Source organism: Ostrinia furnacalis, unplaced genomic scaffold (assembly GCF_004193835.3).
Source record: "Ostrinia furnacalis isolate ACB-3 unplaced genomic scaffold, ASM419383v2 OfSCF6703, whole genome shotgun sequence".
NCBI lineage: Eukaryota > Metazoa > Arthropoda > Insecta > Lepidoptera > Crambidae > Ostrinia > Ostrinia furnacalis.
Genome location: NW_021136942.1, coordinates 103,991 through 128,424, shown reverse-complemented (window position 1 = coordinate 128,424; position 24,434 = coordinate 103,991). Strand labels below are relative to the sequence as shown.

Sequence of the window (24,434 nt, the reverse complement as noted above, 5' to 3'; positions counted from 1 at the left end):
CTGCGAATGATAACGAGAAAAGCAGTATTCCTGGAAAATCTTTATCATTTTATAATGAATGTAACTTGAGATTCAATTCTTGAATCAAAATCTCAGGTCACCAACGTTTCTTTCAGGTGTAAAAATAATTTGATAATTATTAAAAACAGGAGGTTTTGTAGACATCCAAATACAGCAACTGTATGTAATGTACCTACGACGTATGAAGAGGAAATCAAAGAATTTGTAATTTAAAAATACCTAAGCGGAGATGTGCTACTAGAATTGAACAAATAATGTCGATGGCACAAGATGCCCAGTACTAATATTATGTTAATCAATATTAATATGTCACTTCTGATCGCGCTATAAAGATAGACTTGGCTTAGGTTGCCCAACGAGTCGCCTTCCTGGTGTGCCGTAACTGTTTCTCAGGTAAATGATCTTGTGGAACACTTAGGTAAGTAGGTACTGTTTAGCAAAACTTAAGGATCAAGGTACTTAGGGAAGACCACAAAGATGTTTATGAGCAAATACTTATTTAGGTATGTAGTATTGTGGTAGTGTGGTTTGGTAACCACTAGATACCTACCATAGTAATTTTCTACACAATTCAATATTTCAGCATTATTTACAATCGCATTGCAACGTATCTTACTTACTAATATTATAAAGCTGAAGAGTTTGTTTGTTTACTTAAAGGCGCTAATCTCAGGAACTATTGGTCTGATTTGAAAAAATATTTTTGTGTTGAATAGCCCAGCACATTTATCGAGGAAGGCTACATGCCATAAGAACAGCCAATAGGGGCGGAGCAGTAAAGAAAAATGTTGCGAAAACGGGAAATATTATTCAAACTATTTTCACGTACGAAGTCGCGGGCACAGCTAGTCTACTCGTGTATAGTCCAGTCAATAAAGCATTATAGATGGAAAACTGTAGAACACAATTTCTGACTTCAGGACTTTATTTAGACTAGTTAGGAGGTGAACATAGCAAAAGTCCCTGTCCTTAGCCCTTGAGCCGACGGGGAGAGGGGGGTTTAAAGGTGCCACTTTTCGGTTTTTCGCTTAATCCTCGGAAACTATGCGTCCTAGTGACATGACTACTTTGAACCAAAAAAAGCATATTCAATTTGCTACAGATGAGATGNTGTTACTTGTTAATTTATTATTTCAAAATCACATTTATGAAGGGGAAATGATTTGTTCCAAGTATTTACTTACTTAGGCTGAGTTGCACCACCTTTTTTTTTGCGTCAGGAAAATGTATCGAAATGCATACCTACCGGTCCGGGGGTTCCGGTGGGTTATGTAGGGCTCTCCCTGCCAGAAGGGCAACTTTACTGTAATTTAAATTCATTCTTTAACGATACGAATTGTACCACAAAGCATTACTGTAATTACGGTTCGGTTCCTGAAAATATTCTGAAAATCCATAACCAGTGTTTTTGTATGGAGTTTGACAGACTTTTGACGTTTGTTAAAGTTAAAGTAAGATGGTGCAACCCAGCCTTAATTGACTAACGTAAAAGTTTAGATCATAATAAAATAATTTACACTCAACTAATGGACAGCATTGCCTCCTTTATGACAAAACGCGCGTTTCGAAGTCTACTGTGCAAGATTGTGGATTTGATGATGATAATACTTTAGTAGGTTAAATTATTAAATTAATTTATTCCTGAATATAATTAAGTATTAATTCATCATCATCATCATCATAATCATTTCAGCCATAGGACGTCCACTGCTGAACATAGGGCCTCCCCCAATGCTTGCCATGTTGATCGTTATACCGTACCGGGAAACACAGCGTGGGACATCCACCCACAAGGTGGACCGACGACATCGTAAAGGTAGCAGGGAAGCGCTGGACGCAGGCCGCTAAAAATTATTAATTATTTTTTAATTTTTAATCGTAGCTCTATAAGCAATTCATCTTAGCAGTGACGTAAGGGCATGTTGGTATTGCTGGGGCGTGAATTCCGCTGCACGCACTATTTATTTTATAGACTCTACAGTCTACATACAAAAAAAAAATATTATTTTTAGCAATTATGTGTAATAGATTGAACCCTCGATACTAAGTAAACTGATTTCTTTTGTGTTAGATTCATTGATGGTAAAGTTTAACCCAAGATACCTCTTTGGGTCAACATATCTGGGAATGACGTCGAGAAAATCTATTCCGTATACATAAAAAAATAAAATAAATAATAAAAATTGTTTATTTTATCAGACACTCATTATAGTACATTAAAAATTTTTGGAAGATAACAATAAAATTGTTGTTCTGAGTGTGCGATCTGGATCCTAAACTAGGGTCACCCTGTATTTCAGGCCTCCAGGTCCCCCACCCGCGGATCACAATAAGATATTACAATACAAAAAGATTAAAGATAAGTGCTAAGTGCCTATGCATATACATTGAGTTATAATGTAGGTACTACGTAATAATATTACTTCAATGTCCGTATATCTAATTAATGTAACTTGACATTCAATTTTTGAACTAAAATGTAAGATCTGCGAATGATAACGAGAAAAGCTAGTGTTCCTGGAAAATCTTTATCATTTTATAATGAACGTAAATTGAGATTCAATTCTTGAATCAAAATCTCAGGTCACCAACGTTTCTTTCAGGTGTAAAAATAATTTGATAATGATTAAAAACAGGAGGTTTTGTAGACATCCAAATACAGCAACTGTATGTAATGTACCTACGACGTATGAAGAGGAAATCAAAGAATTTGTAATTTAAAAATACCTAAGCGGAGATGTGCTACTCGATGGCACAAGATGCCCAGTACTAATATTATGTTAGTCAATATTAATATGTCACTTCTGATCGCGCTATAAAGATAGACTTGGCTTAGGTTGCCCAACGAGTCGGCTTCCTGGTGTGCCGTAACTGTTTCTCAGGTAAACGATCTCGTGGAACACTTAGGTAAGTACTGCTTAGCAAAACTTAAGGATCAATGTACTTAGGGAAGACCACAAAGATGTTTATGAGCAAATACTTATTTAGGTATGTAGTATTGTGGTAGTGTGGTTTGGTAACCACTAGATACCTATCATAGTAATTTTCTACACAATTCAATATTTCAGCATTATTTACAATCGCATTGCAACGTATCTTACTTACTAATATTATAAAGCTGAAGAGTTTGTTTGTTTACTTAAAGGCGCTAATCTCAGGAACTATTGGTCTGATTTGAAAAAATATTTTTGTGTTGAATAGCCCAGCACATTTATCGAGGAAGGCTACATGCCATAAGAACAGCCAATAGGGGCGGAGCAGTAAAGAAAAATGTTGCGAAAACGGGAAATATTATTCAAACTATTTTCACGTACGAAGTCGCGGGCACAGCTAGTCTACTCGTGTAATAAAAATAAAGAAATGGAAAAATCCATCGACAGTAAATTGATTCACCTTATTATCATTCAAATTCCTTATTTACCTTTAATTGTGGTCACTTTAATAAAATTTGCATAACAATATTACTAAAATAGCGCACTTTGCCCGTCCAAGGATTATTTTCTCATCGAACGTAGACTTTCATAATCGAAATTAAATAAATTAATGTGTACATATCAAGACCTAATGTATTCTAAATTGCATTTTTTGCATGGATCCCCCATCTCTGTTGACACACTTTTCTCCTTATGATTTTGGTTTCAATTCTTGCATACCAGTTCTTAGTACGTGCCAATAACGTCATGCGTATAGGTTACGCTAACTAGCATGCCTTTATCTCGCAAGCAAGTAGATAGCAGAACATTGTTTTTGGGTTTTAAATAAACAACTTGAAAAAATCGAACGACTTTTTTCAAGTTGTTTATTTAAAATTTAGTTTGAGAAGCGACTCTATTCGTTAAAAAAAATTTGTTTTTGGGCATTAACTGGCATGCTAATTTACTGTTTTGTAGCTATATTTAGAGCTCAAGTATTGAAGTGACCACCAAGTCAAATCTAGAACGAATGTTACTCATTCGTGACACAGAAGATCATGTCTAGGGACTGAATCCTGTTAAAAAACTGGACTTAACAACATTGACCGCCCTTGCATAAAAAAACAACCTTCGAATATCCTAGCTAGCTACATGAAAGTTATTGGAGTCAAGGCATACGTACAGCAGAATTTTATTATTGTCTGACCTCTATTTCTTCATACGTAAGGTGCAAATTAACTGTGTACTTTTTCTGTGACGCGTAGGGTTCGTGCAATGTTCTGTTCACGCCTCTTCATTGCGCACGAGTCGATCCGTCGAACGTTCGGCTTCAGCGCTAGTTACGTGCGATTGCCATGTAACATCATAGTGCTACAATGATTTTAATTAAAAAGATTTATTTATTGAACAAAATAAAGTTTTGGTAGGTAAATTCGTTTGTTTTTTAGTAATTAAGACGAATGTTAACTCTTTGTTACGTTTAACGCAAGAGCCTCTGTGTGCCTACCATGAGTTTACGTTAGGTGTGCTCGCTAGCGACTGCGTAAAAAAATGACATTTAAATGTATGACATATTGTGCAGCGCCCCTAGCGGCTACTTTCAAGAAATAAAATATTCATAGAATTTTTTGACGTATTCGCTAGCGAGCTCACCTAACGTAAACTCATGGTAGGCGTACTGAACCAATTTTGATATTATAAGTAGAACTATTACGAGTAACACAAGAAAAGATGTAAGGCTAAAAGTTTCTATAAGAACCCCAAAAATATCAGCAAATCTGAATGCAGTCGTTAGTAGGTATACTTAGTATTAAACATTTGACTCTACATCTTCTAAATCGGGTATTTTTGTGTCGTAAATGGATAAATATCTTGAGTAAATAGGTTACACCAATATTTATTTATAGCTCGCACGCTACTAATACATAAATTACACAATACATTAGTTGCATCATAACTATAATAATGCTACGTGTATAAGCATTTCAGTGTTAATAAAAAAATCACTATAGGTTTGCCCAGCAAATCAAAATCGTTAATGTTTGGTAGGTACTTAATCATTAATTTGAGTAATTTAATGTTTTTCAGTTGTCAGATCTATTATTGTAAAATAATTAATTATGTACTTACTTATAATTTAATCTAACATTAACTGAAAATTTATAAAGCCGCAAAATGTTTCGATGTACAATTTTCTTTTCATAAATTGACATTGGTTATCGATATAGTTACGGTTAAAGTTAGATGGTGCAACTAAGCCTAACTACACTTACTTGAAGAACAACAAATTTTTCTTCCGCCCATTCTTCCCGACGAAGGCAACGTTAAACCACATCGTCACAGTGTCCGGTACTTGTCACTTTTACATAAAGTGAAAATATAGGACTGATCAGTCGTCAACTTTTGTTACCTACAAAAGTTGGTGCGCGCGGGCAACGCGTTAGAACAGACTTTCACTAGTGCGCGTTGCAGCGGCTCTATGCAGTTTGGTGTTGCGCAACACCAACGGATGCATGTTGAAAATTGTGCATCTACTCTACTATGGATGCGGCCCGAGTTTCCTGCCCGTGTGCTCGTTCCGATACTACTTGTGTGAGCTAATTGTATTGTGAATAAAACTAACACGCTCTAAGATTCCGCGGATAATGTGAAGATATAAACCACGTATTATTGTGACAATACATCCTAACAACTTTTTCACTTCAATACGGTATATTCCTAACCAAATGTTTGACAGTTATAAATTATGCAATGTTCAGTTATTTTTGACAAGGCTTTTGGCAGATTCAACCGTTCGCATGAATTTCAGACCCCTACAGGAACTTTTATTTTCACTTTATTCCCAAAACAGATTTTTCACCCTTTTAAGTTTCTAGTGACAAAAGGTAGCACAAATTATTGATTCAGAGCTCTATGCATTTTATTATTACATAAATAAAGGACGATATTGATTCTGAAAATTTACTTTGACACGTTAGTTTTTTACTTCGAAACATTGGTAATAAAACCGCTGTGCCATATAATATGTACTTGGTAACGTGCGCAGTGGTGCATGAGCAGTTAGGTGGTAATCCTCGCTTGCCTTTAATTACGTTAAGGTATACAGGTCAGTAGGTAAAATATATTTAACGTACATTTCGTGAAACATACTGAAATTATAATATAATATTATTGTAACTAATAATATCTACGAATCACAGCTGGATTTTACTAAATAAAAACTCAAGAATCATTAACAAAGTCTAAGAAAAACATAAAAAAGTATTAAACTACGAGTATTACTGAAATCAAATTGACCGAAAATGACCGTTTTTGGCCTATTTGACTATAAATTACGGTCAGTCAAATTTAAGGCTGAGTTGCACCACCTAACTTTAACCGTGACTATAACGATAACCGGTGTATTTTGTATGGAGATTTTTGACGTTTGTTAAAGACAAAGTAAGATGGTGCAACCCAGCCTTATTGAGTCAAAGCCAGAGCTGCACAGTAACCACGGAATTTGTTCAGCACAAACAAGAAGTGTTACAAAATTTGATTTGCTATTGACTGTGCCTACATAGTAATTTTGCATGAATTTTTAGGCAAACACTAAGATTGTCAAGTTTTCTTTCTTATTTAAGTATGTAGCTGAAGGTAATAAGTTGAAGTTGAACTAAGTATTTTCTGAAAGGTTCGTTGGTATTGCTAAAGCTCGAGAAGGGCTGAGCCTACTTAGCTGATTTTGGTTTTGAAGTGTTTGTCGTAGTTCAGAAAAAAATTAAACGCTGAGAAAATAATATTTTCTCATTAGAAAAAATTACGATACGAATAAAATATTAATCTTTATCAAAGTCAAAATTTCTTTATTTGTATAGTGTACTATTAAATAGTACTTACAAATCGTCAAATATTTTGCTCTTAAGGAGCCTCTACATGTCTCATAATCTTTTTACCCTACCAGACCTTCGAGACCAACATTTGGCAAGTGCTGAGAAGAAGCGCCGCAACAAACTCAGTCACCACTGTCTGCCGGTTAATATAAATAAATAGAAAAAGCAGTAGGTAGTAGGTACATTTGATTCAGAAATAGAAATTACCCCATTCTTGTATGAAACCAGTATGTATAAGAATTTTTAACTGGAATTACTCTACACTAACGCCTATGTAAATTCCAGCTTTTGATTTAGTATGTACGTTTACTGAATTTTAAATCAATGTTGACTACTTGTAATCGCGCCTATTCTGCAAATATTTTGCCAAAGTCTATAGACGAATATTATAGTCCTTGGAATTTAGTGTTTTTTTTTTGATTTACATGAACTTATGACTTTAAAAATTAATAATGACTTTTAAACCAGGATATTGCCAAGTATTTGTGATGATGACGCTTGGTGGTTAAAATTTTGTGGACAAAACAGAGTAAAATAAAAAAAAACCATTATTTTGAAATTAATATAATGTTATCTGATCTACACTCCATCAAGGTTGCATCATCTTTTAGGTGTTTGAAGCGATTAAAATGTTTTTTAAACTTAGTCGTTAATGTTCCTACTTTACGCTCAAAGACCGAAAAAACAGTTCAAACCTAACACGTGGTCACTATTCAAACATTCACTTCGTGAAACTTGTGTTATGATGGTTTTTATAAAAACGTTCATGACGCGTTACTTAAGGCAAACATAGAAAGTCCACATAGCGACATTCGTTTCTTGTAAAGGACTAAAGCCTCCCCTCTTCCTCTCGGAACCCTGAAAGCAGAGGGCTGAGTGTGAGCTTTTTTCAAAATGTATGACGGATTGTACAGCGCCCCTAGCGGGAAAATTTCAAAAACTAAAAGTTTCATACATTTTGTATACTTCCTAACGCGTTTGTTGTAAACTCACACTCAGCCCACAGGTTACAAGCCGTGGTACAAGTTTTGGGTCGGGGGTAAAGTTAAACTGTCACTGGACCCGCAATAATCAGACAGAAGACAAAGGAGGAGTCGAAGTTGAGGATTTACTTCCATCCAGTGCAATGATGGATGACAGGTTGACAGGATAGGATGACAGGTGACAAACAAAGGTATAGATAACAGTGGGTCTAGACAAAGTGCAAATTATAATCGCAAACCAGTCGAAAAGTGGTCGAAAAGCCCCTTTTTTGTATGGAGTTTTGACGGATTCGATTTTCGATTCGATCAAAAAGTGCGTTTTGTCTAGGGGGGCAGATACCTTCAAGAATAGATATAGGCCTACCTACACTACGTCGGACTGTAGACATTTACTATAGTCTCCAAACGCTGTAGGGCCCAAAAGAGGAGACACCAATCGTGTGCCGATCGTTATGAGCCCCTTCTTTTTTTATTTAATTTTTTGACGTTCATAGCTGCCAAATTTTGGTCAAAATAAATAAAGACATTTGTATGAAGACCTATAATCTTAGCGGCAGGTCCACTTATTTAAATCAAAAAGTCAATGTCAGCGTCGACACGTAGGTACGCGTAAGGTCAATGTGCCGCGCGTGCGCACGTTGCGTAAGACGCGCACCTAAACTGCGCTTAATCAGGAACAGTTCCTTCCTTTACGCGAATTAGAGATGCTTTTTGGTTTACAACGAGGCAATACGTGAGCAGAGAAGAAATGTGGTTTTAAAATGTGTGTCAGTCGTGTGAGTTTCGTGTTAAACTATAGGTAATTAAGGATCGATCGATTGTTTAATCATAATAAGATATCAAAGATATCTAAAACTAAAAAAAATAGATATTTATAATAAATTATAGCTTGCCAGGGCATGCTAATTGCAATAGTGGAGTTTTAAATACGAAAATTTGAGAGTTAATATAGCTGATCAACGTTTTTAAAATGGTTGGTGCACTGAAATTCTTAATCCCTTAAGGTGAGTATTAAATAGTTTTATTTGCTAACGATTTGTTTCGTCTCGACAAAATTGATTCACTGATTCACATAAACTGTTGTGGAATTATAACATTTGTTAGGTATCGAGTTTGAATCGATAGAGACACGTAACTAGAGACGTGGCGAAGCTATCTCCAAACCAAACTCTTCGTAAATGTAGAGATTGAATGAGTATAAAAATGGATTTGACTCTACATAATTTGATACATTGAATGGAATATTTTGTGTGATAACGTTATCGCCAGTTTTGTATGAGAAATATATTTTGTATTGAACAGGAAGCGTCACAATCACAATTCGGATAGGTCACTGAACTCATTGATAAGTTTACATGACTGTAAAAACAACAAATCACGAGTATGTTACTAACTAATAACTAATTGATTTTTCTAGAGGGAAATACACCTAATCACAAATTTATTTTTAAAAAAGTTGCTAATTTATAGGAAGGTTCTACAGTACTTACATCAAATAGAGTTTAGCTCTATCATCATAACGAGGTGCTAATAGATGTTATTTTCCAACAAAATGTCTTTGTCTGATAACCTGACAACTGTACGTCATAGGTACCTACATCTATACTAATATTATAAATACGAAAGTAGCTCTGTCTGTCTGTCTGTCTTGCTTTCACGCCTAACCACTGAACCGATTTTGATAAAATTTGGCATAGAGATAGTTTGAGTCCCGGGAAAGGACATACGATAGTTTTTATCCCGGTATTTTAAACAGGGATGCGCGCGATAATGTTTTTCTGTGACAGACGAAATTCCACGCGGGCGAAGCCGCGGGCGGAAAGCTAGTAATAATAAATAAACATGTGCATTGTTTCACAGTTATACGCGCCGCCTGTAATCAATTGATTTTAATTATTCAGGAGACCGACGCGTCATCCGGTGGTTGACCTATGCCTGGGACGTATTATTATGACTTGCTTTATAACTGCGTTTTACTATGTACTTTCATTTGGCACCAACAAAATNTTGATTTGAAAAACATAAAAAAGTATTAAACTACGAGTATTACTGAAATCAAATTGACCGAAAATGACCGTTTTTGACCTATTTGATTGTAAATTACGGTCAGCCAAATTTAAGGCTGAGTTGCACCACCTAATTTTTAACTGTGACTATAACGATAACCGGTGTATTTTGTATGGAGATTTTTGACGTTTGTTAAAGTCAAAGTAAGATGGTGCACCCCAGCCTTATTGAGTCAAAGCCAGAGCTGCACAGTAACCACGGAGTGTAACTGGAATTACTCTACACTCAGGCTTATGTAAATTCCAGCTTTTGATTTAGTATGTACGTTTACTGAATTTTAAATCAATGTTGACTAATCGCGCCTATTCAGCAAATATTTTGCCAAAGTCTATAGACGATTATTGTCCTTGGAATTTAGTGTTTTTTTTATTTACATGAACTTATGACGTTAAAAATTAATAATGACTTTTAAACCAGGATATTGCCAAGTACTTGGATGACTCTATTTGTGATGATGACGCTTGATGATTAAAATTCATTGGTTTTTCAATACATCATGAATCCAATTTTGTGGACAAAACAGAATAAAATAATTAAAAGTTTTTTGTTACCTAATTAATGTATCTATTATAAAATTATTTAATGAATAAATAAAACCATTATTTTGAAATTAATATAACTTACACTCCATCAAGGTTGCATCTAATCGTCTTTTAGTTGTTTGAAGCGATTAAAATGTTTTTTAAACTTAGTCGTTAATGTTCCTACTTTACGCCCAAAGACCGAAAAAACGTGCGAAAAACAGTTCAAACCTAAAACGTGATGATCACTACCTATACAAACATTCGCTTCGTGAAACGTGAAGGCAAACATAGAAAGTCCACATAGCGACATTCGTTTCATGTAAAGGATTAAAGCCTCCCCTCTTCCTCTCGGAACCCTGAAAGCAGAGGGCTGAGTGTGAGCTTTTTTCAAAATGTATCACGGATTGTACAGCGCCCCTAGCGGGAACTTTCAAAAACTAAAATTTTCATACATAGTGAGCGCGTTTGTTGTAAACAAACTCACACTCAGCCCAGGGTACAAGTTTTGGGTCGGGGGTAAAGTTAAACTGTCATTGGACCTGCAACATAGTTAATCAGACAGAAGGCAAAGGAGGAGTCGAAATTGAGGATTGACCTCCATCAAGTGCAATGATGGATGACAGGTTGACAAGACAGGATGACAGGTGACAAACAAAGGTATAGGTAAAAGATACCTTCAAGAATAGATAAGGTACCTACACCACGTCGGACATTTACTATAGTCTCTAAACACTGTAGGGCCGAAAATATACGGAGATACGGATCGTTATGAGCCAATTCTTTTTTTATTTATCATTTGACGTTCATAGCTCCCAAATCTTGGCCAAAATAAATAAAGACATTTGTATGAAGACCTATAATCTTAGCGGCAGGTCCACTTATTTAAATCAAAAAGTCAATGTCAGCGTCGACACGTAGGTACGCGTAAGGTCAATGTGCCGCGCGTGCGCACGTTGCGTAAGACGCGCACCTAAACTGCGCTTAATCAGGAACAGTTCCTTCCTTTACGCGAATTAGAGATGCTTTTTGGTTTACAACGAGGTGATACGTGAGCAGAGAAGAAATGTGGTTTTAAAATGTGTGTCAGTCGCGTGAGTTTCGTGTTAAATTATAGGTAATTAAAGATCGATCGATTGTTTAATCATAATAAGATATCAAAGATATCTAAAACTCCAAAAAATAAGATATTTATAATAAACTAGCTTTCCGCCCGCGGCTTCACCCGCGTGAAATTTTGTCTGTCATAGAAAAACTTTATTGCGCGCGTCCCTGTTTCAAAAACCGGGATAAAAACTATCCTATGTCCTTTCCATCGACTCAAACTATCTCTATGCCAAATTTCATCAAAATCGGTTCATTGGTTTAGACGTGAAAGCAAGACAGGCAAACAGACAGAGTCACTTTTGCATTTATAATATTAGTATAGTATAGCTTGCCACGGCATGCCAATTGCAATACTTAGGTACTTAGTGGACCTCTAAATACGAAAATTAGAGAAATATAGCTGATTAACGTTTTTAAAATGGTTGGTGCACTGTAATTAATTATTTGTTTCAATAATCTTTTAAGATGAGTGTAAATAGTTTTATTAGGTATCGAGTTTGAATCGATACCTAACAAATGTTAAGTATAGATTCAAACTTGTTAGAGACACGTAACTAGAGACGAAGTGAAGCTATCTCCAAACCGAACTTGTAAATGTAGCGATTGAATGAGTATAAAAATGGATTTGACTCTATATAATTTGATACATTGAATGGAATATTTTGTGTGATAACGTTATCGCCAGTTTTGTATGAGAAATATATATTTTGTATTGAACAGGAAGCGTTGGCGAGCCTAATCACAATTCGGATAGGTCACTGAACTCATTGATAAGTTTACATGACTGTAAAAACAACAAATCACGAGTATGTTACTAACTAATAACTAATTGATTTCTCTAGAAACTTCTATAGAGGGAAATAGACCTAATCACAAAGGACAATGACCAAAAGTGGTCCAAATGTCCACCACCAATAAGACCTATATTGGCTTATAGTCCATTAAATAGAGATTAACATTCAGTATGGGACGAAAAAAAAATAAGCTGTCAGTAAAAAGTTATGACTGTTTGAAAAATGTAGTAGTTTACGCGCTAATCTCTGGAACTACTGGTCTGATTTGAAAAATTATTTTTGTTATAGATAGCCCATTTATCAAGGATGGTTTTAAGATAAATAACATCACCCAACAACCAAATAGGGGCGGAGCAGTAAAGACAAATGTCGTAAAAATGGGAAACATTATTCTAACAATTCTCACGCGTACAAAGTCGTAGGCACAACTAGTATAATATCTAATAAAGTTCATCTATAACCCCGCGCCACATGCGACATGACATAACATGCGTAGATTACTCCAAAATGTGCAATGGATAGAATGATATCATGAACATTATTTTCGGATGAAAAGGTAAAAAACAGACTTTTCATTCAGTCATAACTTTTTACTGACAGCATATTTTTGATTGCGGTTTGGTTATAATGAATCAGTATTTAGTAGACTATTTTACTACATAGGTCTCGTTAGTGGTGGAAATTTGGACCACACTCCATACATTTTTGGTCGTTGTCCTTTATTTTTAAAAAAGTTGCTAATTTTTAGGAAGGTTCTACAGTACTTACATCAAATAGAGTTTAGCTCTATCATCATAACGAGGTGCTAATAGACGTTATTCTCCAACAAAAATGTTTTATCTGTTATCCTGACGACATAGGTATTACTTATAACAAATCTGTAGAGAGGTCAATTCTGTACATGAAACATATTTTCAAAATAACTATCAGGGGGTGATTAGTGATCGATACTGATGCCAAAAATGCAATCAGTAAAATTTTTGTCTGTCTGTCTGTCTGTATGTTCCTTATAGAAACAAAAACTACTCGACGGATTTTTACGAAACTTGGTACAATTATTCTTCATACTCCTGGGCAGGTTATAGTATACTTAGGAATTCCCACGGGAACGGGAATTAGCGGGAAAATCCTTTTGTATGAAAAAATCTAAACCACTTAAGTTAGACGCTTGAAATTTGGCATGCAGGTATCTTAGTAAACTTAAAGCTTAGTTACAACAGGATATTGCAAAATTCACACGGGAACGGGAGTTAGCGGGAAAAAACATTTGGATGAAAAAATCTAAACCGCGTAAGATAGATGAAGGGGGTAAAACGGGATCCACGCGTACGAAGTCGCGGGCGGCCGCTAGTCTAAGATACTAATATTATAAAAATACGAAAGTAACTCTGTCTGTCTATCTGTCTTGCTTTCACGCCTAAACCACTGAATAGATTTTGATGAAATTTAGCATAGAGATAGTTTAAATCCCGGGAAAGGAAATAGGATAGTTTTTATCCCGGTATTTTAAACAGGGACGCGCGCGATAAAGTTTTTCTGTGACAGACAAAACTCCACGCGGGCGAAGCCGCGGGCGGAAAGCTAGTAATCTTCTATAAAATAAAAATGAATTGATGTTCGTTAGTCTGATTAAAACTCGAGAACGGCTGGGCCGATTGAGCTGATTTTGGTTTTAAAATGTTTGTCGTAGTCCAGGGTACAGTCCTCTCAACTTAAGCTNTAGACTTTAAAGGTCAGAAGGCAAATGATAACACAGATGAGAACGATTACCTGGCTAAAAAGCACCGAGGTGTTACATGTTGGAAGGAAGTTCTAGCTGGTCAAAAATTAAATGTGCTAAGTGAGATGTTTACCTGTGCCTTTCTCGCAAAAAAGCTGTTTCCAGTCATATCATCTTAAGCCATAAAAATGACATTTATTTCTTTATTTATTAATTATAAAGTAATTTTGTTCTATTTTACAATCTCTTAATAATCATCTCGGACCTCATATTGATACCAAACAAACTAATAAAGGTTTTTACTTTGCAAGTTTGTCAAAAGGTGGATATTTTTTAATTAATTCGATTTTTGTAAGACAATTTGCTAAAAGAGGTTTAATTGCTTGTTAAATTATAGCTTACTCTTTACTTATAGGGGTCTCTTACCAAATGAATACTTATGTGCTCATAAATTAGTAGTTTTCATTAAATAAATTAACTAAATAGTATAACACTCACTATCGTGAGACTAACAAATTATACCGAAGCCTCACTATCGTGAGGGCATACTTTCAGGAAAACTTAAAATTCAAAATTTTTTAAAGTATTTTTCTAATCTTATTTAAACTCTAAAATAACCCCTAAGTAAAGTTTTATTAAAATATTGACACTTTTTTATTCTCGTGTGTAAAGGGTTGATAAAACATTAATTTTATTTGTATGTGTTTTACTAACGGTACTTTTGGCGATCACTCACACAAATGCAATTCTCAGCTTAAGTTGATAGGACTGTAGGTCTAAACGGTGAGCAAATACGCGCGCGATATTGTTTTTCTGTGACAGACGAAATTCCACGCGGGCGAAGCCGCGGGCGGAAAGCTAGTAATAATAAATAAACATGTGCATTGTTTCACAGTTATACGCGCCGCCTGTAATCAATTGATTTTAATTATTCAGGAGACCGACGCGTCATCCGGTGGTTGACCTATGCCTGGGACGTATTATTATGCTTTATAACTGCGTTTTACTAGGTATGTACTTAGTTTCATTTAGCACCAACAAAATAGGTTGGAACCAACACGATTTACTTATATGATTTAGGCCGGCTGGCCTCAATGTTGAGTTTGGGAGAGGTACTCATTAATTAAATAAAAATTGGCCAAGTGCGTGTCGTGGTACGCGCAGTGTAGGGTTCCGTAGTTGTCCGTCGTTAACACAATATATTTCAGAAGCAAGCAATTACTTCATCTAAAGTCACTTTTAATATTTTCTTCTAAGGAATTTTGACGGGGACGACGACGACGCCCTACTCGAACAAAAATTGGCACTTTGAACTTTAATAATTTGCAAACAGATCCCTAAATGGAAAAATAGTCTTAGAAACCCCTAAACCATTTTAAAAGACCTAGGTATCCAACGATACCCCACTCGACGGGGTAGAAGATGAGAAAATTATCAGGACTACGGAACCCTAAAAAGTTATATCCAGACTTATAAGATCGTAACAATGCCCACTGTCAAAATAGTAACCATTGTTTTATGATAATTTTGATAATATCATAAACGAAGTAGACAAATAGTTTTAAAAACTAAGCGATTCCTTTGTTTAGTAACATCGCTTATACCCGACTGCGCCAGAAGGAGGGTTATTTTTGTATGTTGTTTCAAATCACTATACAGTCTAGTGTCGTTTTATTTGGGGAAGCCTAGTGGCGATAAACGTGATTTGATTTTCATTGAACAACCGGTGTTTTTTGTATGGAGTTTGACACATTTTTACGTTTGCTAAAATTAAAGTAAGATGGTGCAACCCAGCCTTATTGTTAGCCTCAAAATGTATAAAATAAAACGACACAGAGTGGAAACAACCCGGTCTCGGACAAAGGCAAGGTTGCCAGCACTTTGAGCAAGGGACGAACCAGTTTGTCAGGAAAACGAGAAGTTCTTTTCCTTAACACTAGTTTTTTTTATAAAAACTTTATGTGAGATCGTAACGTAACTTCGGCAGGTACCCAAGCATTTAGATTTATAAAACACGTCTCGTTTATGAGGTTTATAACATGTTTATGTACGTACGTAAGTTTTTTCATTTAAAAACCGACCAAGTGCGGTCTCGGACACCCAGGGTTCCGTTTTCACATTATTTTTTTTTAATTATTAGCAATTTGTATTACACAAATTACTAATAGTCCCGTTAGCTCCTCGTGTTAAGCTAAATGAGCTTGTGTTACGAGTGGGCTCACCACAATAGTCAAGCGGCGGCGGTGGGATTCGAACCCGTGTTCCTCGGATCTCGAGTCGGCCACTCCGACCCCTTCACCGATGACATTAGTTTTGAAGTTTGATTTTTTTACAGCTTCAAGGGTCTATAGACCTAGGAGTGTATGATTTAATTTTAACTTGACACCTCAACTGCATCAACGCGTTCCCGAGATAAAGGGTCTTTGACAGATTGACAACAAATAAAATAAATAATAAATAAATATCCTTGGACATTTTACACTGCGCTTCTAGTCCCAACTAAGCAAGCTTATACTATGGGTACTAGACAAAGGATATAATACTTTTTTTTGTAAATACATACTTATTAGGTACACATATAAAACACCCAGTCCAATACAAACAAATATGTTCATGCACACAAATGTTTGTACTGTGCGGGAATCGAACCCGCTACCTCCGGAATAGTAGTCCTAAAAAAATCCTATGTTCCGTTAATTTCTTTCTTTTGAGGCACGGGACCCTTAATAATGTAATTTTGACTACCTACGAGTACTTCCACTTCGGACGTGTGGTAATCAAATACGCTACTTACTACGTAGGTACGTTAAATGACATACATAGTAAATATGAATATGTATGTTACCAAACCGGCCGCACCGGGCTGACCTTGACATTGCAAAATGCAGGCCTCTCACTTCGTCAATATAACAGCTATCGTGGACTTTCTTTATTATGGGGAAAATTTTGAAAATAAATAAAGTATTTATAGTGTTAAGAGTCAATTTGCTTATTACCCGTTAAAAAGGAGCTCTTTGTAAGGCCCGACTTACTTAGAACATGAAGTGTGAGTGATCTTAATAAATAGGTAACTAAGTTTATTATATTATAGTTCATAAATATCAAACCGTAAGAGATTCGATTTGATTTGATTTGAATTGAGTACTTACCATGGAGCTTTCGTCATCAGGTTTTGATTCACGCCATTCTTATCTCTTGTTGACGCCATTGTTTAATCTGAAAAAGGTTGAATCTTTATTACAGTCGGATACGATGGAAAAGTAGAAAATTGTCTAAGATAGTCCAGTAACTTGACGAAATGCTAATGATTTTATCTAAGTTTTATCGAAAATTAAAAAAAAAATCGGTAATTTTTCAAATTTTCAGAGATGGTTCTTCAATAAATAATTTTAAATTCGTTTTGAAATTCAATAATTTTATCTATTCTAAAGGATAGTAACTATTTTGTACTAATCTGTGTCTGTCTAAAGGTCATCACGCAAGTGGAGTAAGCGCTATACCAAACAGAAAACCATAATAATTGGCACATAAATAGAAAAAATACAAAACTAACAAATCAAACTATCATAGGTATTTTTCCAAAAAGGTTCTACTACTTATTTGTATTTTTTTTTCCATTACATAGCACAAATGAAATTTGCAATTAATAAAAACAGATATGATAATAATTATGTAAGCTAAAAATTAAAGTTAATAATTACTTATCTATTCTTCTTAAGAGTATCGGTCCGGATCCGGAAGTTCAGAAGTTTGTTAGCAATATTTATTAAGAGTGGTTTCATTGTTTTTTACTTATTATGTTATAAATAACTATTTCTTTATTTTAATTATTCACCTATCATAATAACGTGTTTGTTGTTATAGAATTCGTAAAAAAAAATTTAATAATATGAGATTAAAAGTTTTTGAAAATATTGAAATGAGCTATAGCATCCAATAAAATTACCCATTAAATCTTAAATTTTCGATTCATATGATTTTTTTGTTTAAAATGGTTTCATGTTTATCTCGAAATCTCACCTCTTCAGTCTTATTTCAGTTCAGAAGTTTCAAATACTTTTTTTTAAATACGTGTAATAACACTGGCATCACAGATACTTACAAAAAACAATCTGCAACTTGAAAAAAAAAACTTGTCTTGAACTTCGAGCGCGGGAACGCGTTTCGCGCGCTTTCGACGCGTCCGCGCGAGACGCAAAGACAGTCGAACTAAACAGCCTGTCTGTGTTGCGATCTGATGTTCGGAAAACGAATTGGGTTATAGACTAAGAGCTAGTGAACGCCAGACCTACGTCTTTTTATAAAAGCTGAAAGTTTGTCACCGTATGCTCCCAATAAAGGTTTGAATATTGGTGCATCATGAAGTTTGAGCAATGATGAGAAGTTGTTTCCTCATCAGCCAGATAGTTTTGACTGTCCCAACTCGTTGCCAGACAATTTTTTAGGATAGCTGCCAAAGCCAAACTTCATAATGCACCAACATTTTAACCTATATTAGGAGCATACGCTGACAAACTTTCAGGTATTATAAAATAACGTAGGTCTGGCGTTCACCATAGCTCTTAGTCTATTATTATTCAAGGTCCGAAATATTCCACTGAAGGCAGCCGCAGACCGGCTTGTGAATGAAACTAAATGATCAATAAAGTCGTAGACTGATCTGTAGACATAGACATAGGAACAACAAATAGAGCACACGTTTCCCAGACTATTAATATTAATTGGACGTCTCCTTTAATTTAAACCTGCAGTTCAAATCTTATTGCCTCCTTCAGTGCATCTTGAAGATTGAAATTAAAAAATGAAATCAGCATTGATTTTCATCATGTCATCATTTCACTAAATAACAATTTCTAAAAGTACTTTTTGAAAGTTATAAGCCTCAAAAAGAAATGAAAAACTAAAATAATTAAAGAATAAAAATAGTGTTTTAATATTAATGCACAAATTCAAGCAAAGAGCAAGCTCTCCTTTTCCCTAAAATCTTATAAATTCTGCGAAGTCCTTACGTGTACCTTAACACGACCAAGGTAATGTTACTAACCTAACTACATTAAAATAAAAAGTAAGAAGACGTGACCCCATTAGCATTCAAAACAAAAAACGTGTTTAGCCATTAATGGCCAAAATAAATATAAACTAAATACTTGTTTATGCTGCTTAATAAAATAAATTGCGTTAAAAAAACTAGGCATTGAATTTTTTATTTATTCTAACATTGCTCCAGTTTTGTTTATGCAGCAATAACAGCACAATATAATATCTACTGCCCACTCTTTGAGGAAAAATATTAATATTCTTAGGATTCATAACGCTTAAATACGTGAAATATTATTATAAATTTAATCTACTGGTTTATTCTAAAGTCACGGGTTCTCATCCTGGAAATCAAAATGCCTCAATAGTAAAAAACAAAATAAACTTTGGTAAATGAATTAAATGTGTAAATTTTTCTCATAGCTCTTGATTCGGTTTTTCAGGGTAACTTAAATTAATTTTATAGCGCCAGTTTCAACTAAACTTAACTACACTTATGTATGCTTTGGTAACTTACTAGGTAAAACGGATACAAATATTTGTGGGAATCAAACCTGCGACTTCTGGCTAACTGTCAGTTAGCTGAGTTCCCAACCACTGCGCCGAGTCAGCTGTCAAAACTTAATCAATTGCGAAATCTATAAATAGATTGTCAACATAATTTGTGTCTTTTATCTATCTAAAAGATATCAAAAAAGATAAGCAGGAGTTCAGTCACGTTCTAATGAATGGTAACTATTATCTACTCTGTAATATCGCTAAAAATAACATGTACCTATCACGTAGGAGACTAACGCCCGTATTCACAAACATTACTATAAGGTCTCACAGTGCGCGTGGACGCACAGGGCGACACGAACCAATCACAGATCTCTATTCAACGCTGTGATGTGTATATCACTATGATTGCTCCCTCAGACAGGAGAACGCTTGTCCAGTGGTTTCTAGAAAATAATTGGCTCTATAAACTCACTCAATGGATTCATTGAGTTGTCCCGCTTTGGTCAACTAAAAAACTAATTGATAAATTCTTTTGGCGATGTTTATGAGAGATACTTTTTGAGATTTTTTTCTAAAGATGATGACTTTTTCTCACACACTTTTCCCTTTTATTTGAAAACTTCTAATACGAGTATAAAATAATAACAAGAAGGGATAGGAAATAAAGATCAATCACGTTCGTTTTCAATATGACAACGAGAGACGTATTTACAGTCATCATATTGTTTAGTTAAGTAATTAATATTTAATTAATTAATCATTGTATAAAAATGAGTAATAGGGTATAATTTATACAGCGTGTGTCAAACTGAAATCCGATGCTATAAATATTAAAAAAACATTAAAAGGGACAGGACGGCGTGGCTATCTTGCTGGAAGCCAGTGTTTCCAATGGTAGAGTCACGTTCATTAGTGTACGAGACTAATATGATGATCATAAATAATTAAAAGAATATTTAGTTATATAAACATGATTACATAGATTTACTTTAAAAAAGGGAAATGATTTTCTCTGTCTGAAGTTTACTTTTCTATTTCCAATGCAAATGATTGACCTTGTGCGCACGAGTCGGGGCGTAGAGCACTTTCCTAACTACACTGAGGAAGTCGTTCATTTCGCATGCAGTCCGTTCTTCCTTTCACAGAGAGACGCAATGAATGACGAATTGTTTGACGACCCCCAGATGATTACTTACAGTTCCGAGTTTGATTCCCGAAGATTTAGTGTGATGCAGACGGCTGATTTGCTCAAAGGATTTGGGGAACGCTATCAACAAAATACAAATATTGGTAAGGAATTTCAAAAAGTTTATCAGTTGATATTCAATTATAATAATCATTAATTGTGTCATAGATTTGAAAATATTACCTACCTACATATTTTTATTGGCTTTTAATATTATTATAAAATCATGTCATTTAATAAATATTTATTGACCTTTGATCCATGACAGTAATTTTTTACTGAAATATTCCAATAATTTTACGATAATATAAGTACAGATTTAATATGATAATAGGTATCTACTAATATTATTTATTTGTGCTGTGATGATGGTACGAGTAAGTACTTATACATAATCTTGTCCTGAAATTCAGATAAAAGGACTCTATCCATATTAGTAATAAAAAAATACAGAGTTCAATACAAATAAAGTATGTATAGTAATGTATACATTTGTGACTCATTGACTTGGGTAAGACTCAATTGATGAACTCTCTAACTTACCTGCTAGAACTTCGGTTTACCATGTTCGTAATATAGCTACGAGTATGTACCTACTTGCATCGAATAAATACTTTTTTCATTCTTCTTTCTTTCTATGATTAAGATAGAGTCGCCTTCACAAAATAAGTCTTAGCAGGCCCCGATAAGGGGTCATCCATAAAGTACGTCACACGTAAAGAGGGGGGGAGGGGGTTGACAAAGTGTGACATGGTGTGACAAGGGGTGGGAGGGGTCCTAAGTTTCGTGACATCACATTTCAATTGTTTCAAATATTTGATATAATGTTGATTTCATAAAAGAAGTACTTAATTTAAATGGAAATAAAACTAATTTCGGAACTGCTGTTAATTTAATAATTTTTCTATGTGAAATTGCAAAACATGTGACGTCACACTAGGGAGGGGGGGGATCAAAGTTGTTTGACGATTTATCTTGTCAAGAAGATTATTATGATTGATAAACTAAAACCTTCTTGTTGGTTCAACCTGCCATTATTATTTCTATTAAATAAAAAAAACTATTGTCAATTGGTCAATGTCATCATTGCATTGCACTGATGGGATAGAAAAATAAACAAGCAAAACCTTATTCGTTAGCAAACGTCATATTTATTTAAATGTTAGCAGCACTGTTTCTTGCACTGTTATGTTGGCAGGTTTGACTCTTTGGTGCAAGCGAAAACGGACACTAAGGTGACGAACCTTTTCATTCCGCGACTGTACCTACCTACTTGCATCGAATAAATACTTTTTTCATTCTTCTTTCTTTCTATGATTAAGATAGAGTCGCCTTCACAAAATAAGTCTTAGCAGGCCCCGATAAGTAAGCAGAGAATATTTACTTTAAACTAGTTTTTGTCCGCGGCTTCACTTGTCTGTCACAGAAAAACTTTATCGCGCGCGTTCTAAATATCTCTAAACTATCCTATGTTTCTGCCTGGGACTCAAACTATTTCTTTACCAAATTTTTAAAATCGATTCGGGAAGATGTAGGGTACACTGTACGTAGTAAATGCTAGAGTACGTCATATCCCAACTAATATTATAAATGCGAAAGTAACTCTGTCTGTCTGTCTGTCTGTCTGTCTGTCTGTCTGTCTGTCTGTCTGTCTGTCTGTCTGTTACGCTTTCCCGCTTAAACCTCGCAACCGATTTTGATGAAATTTGGCATAGAGATAGTTTGAGTCCCGGGAAAGAACATAGGATAGTTTTTATCCCGGTTTTTGAAACAGGGACGCGCGCGATAAAGTTTTTCTGTGACAGACAAAATTCCACGCGGGCGAAGCCGCGGCATAAAGTACGTCACACGTAAAGAGGGGGGGAGGGGGTTGACAAAGTGTGACATGGTGTGACAAGGGGTGGGAGGGGTCCTAAGTTTCGTGACATCACATTTCAATTGTTTCAAATATTTGATATAATGTTGATTTCATAAAAGAAGTACTTAATTTAAATGGAAATAAAACTAATTTCGGAACTGCTGTTAATTTAATAATTTTTCTATGTGAAATTGCAAAACATGTGACGTCACACTAGGGAGGGGGGGGTCTCAGAAATGTGACCACCTGTGACAAGGACGGAGGGGGGGTCAAAAAATCATGAAATTCGTGTGACGTACTTTATGGATGGCCCCTAAGTAAGCAGAGAATATTTACTTTAAACTAGTTTTTGTCCGCGGCTTCACTTGTCTGTCACAGAAAAACTTTATCGCGCGCGTTCTAAATATCTCTAAACTATCCTATGTTTCTGCCTGGGACTCAAACTATTTCTTTACCAAATTTTTAAAATCGATTCCGCGGTTTAGGCGTGAAGATGTAGGGTACACTTTACGTAGTAAATGCTAGAGTACGTCATATCCCAACTAGTCCCAACTAATATTATAAATGCGAAAGTAACTCTGTCTGTCTGTCTGTCTGTCTGTCTGTCTGTCTGTCTGTCTGTCTGTCTGTTACGCTTTCCCGCTTAAACCTCGCAACCGATTTTGATGAAATTTGGCATAGAGATAGTTTGAGTCCCGGAAAAGAACATAGGATAGTTTTTATCCCGGTTTTTGAAACAGGGACGCGCGCGATAAAGTTTTTCTGTGACAGACAAAATTCCACGCGGGCGAAGCCGCGGGCGGAAAGCTAGTGAGATTATAAGTTCAATTGAGTGCGTGCGATGCGCGGAGGCAAGGCCGCGGGCGCACGTACAGCGCTTTCCAGTCCAAGGTCGCCTCAATTTCTGCGCACACGCAGCCGTATTGGTAAATATACTTAATATTGTTCACTGTTTTCCGATTTCATAGTTATTATTGTACCTTTTAGGTTAAAATTAATATTGGCCACCGATTTATCACTGAATTCAGTAAAGATTAGATAAAAATAAAAATGAGTATTCATAAACATCAACTGACCTTTGTCCCATGAGTGGTGACATTTAATTGATTAGAAATGGACAGTCATGTTTATTGCCTCTTACAAACGTCTACCTACTTTAATTTTTAAAAATATCTACGTAGGTATACTTATCTTACGATAGCAGTTTTATAAAATGTATTTAAGTATATCCAATAAAGTCATCCATCGATGACAAATATTATAGCAACATAGATCCTTCTGGTTTCTGTCAAGCGTAGGTATTTGAAAACCGTCTATACCCGCAAAATGCCAGTGAAATAGTGGCCTTATTTGTTGAGTACGCGATATCCAGTAAATACTATCACCAGACATTGACCAGACGCTATGTTCTATCTTCCTCTATCTATCACGTGGGATGCATCACATAATCTGTTTATCAAAACATTCAGTCACATAATCTGTTTATCAAAACAAGAGTCACTGAACTAAAAAGCAGAAGAAAAAGCTGATTGGCCTCTATTTTTCTTTTTTCTTTTTCTTTCAGGTTTAAGCATGCAATGTGCAGCATTATGATCATTTTGGACTCGGCCAATATTTTTATTTATGTGATATGCGCTCTACCTTTATCATGTACACGTATTACAACGAACCACAAACGAGTCTGGCCTTTGTCCTTTTGAGCAAATACAAATTTCCAAAAAGTTTCCGATCAAAAGCTAGTTCTCGTACATCCAATATCTCAAAAGCATATCACCCATCCACAACTACTTTCACGGTATCAATGTGGTAGTTCTGTCCGATGATCCACGTTGCAACACCCTTGCGCCATCTATGG

General features: G+C 35.3%; 1 protein-coding gene across 2 annotated transcripts in view; it reads right to left on the bottom strand.

Annotated features, from left to right (window-relative positions):
• Nucleotides 1-18,260, bottom strand: part of LOC114362756 (short-chain dehydrogenase/reductase family 16C member 6) — a 33,259-nt gene extending 14,999 nt beyond the window's left edge. Inside the window, exons 1-2 of one of the 2 annotated variants that reach the window (XM_028318273.1) lie at nt 18,100-18,260; nt 17,147-17,213 (exon numbers count right to left, since the gene is read on the bottom strand). In XM_028318273.1, coding sequence (XP_028174074.1) covers nt 17,147-17,205 — 59 coding nt within the window. In that variant the 5' untranslated portion in view covers nt 17,206-17,213; nt 18,100-18,260. Of the gene's footprint in view, nt 1-17,146; nt 17,214-18,017 lie in introns of both variants that reach the window. The other variant, XM_028318275.1, reaches the window with a different exon arrangement.
• Between the last annotated feature and the right edge of the window lie 6,174 nt (nt 18,261-24,434).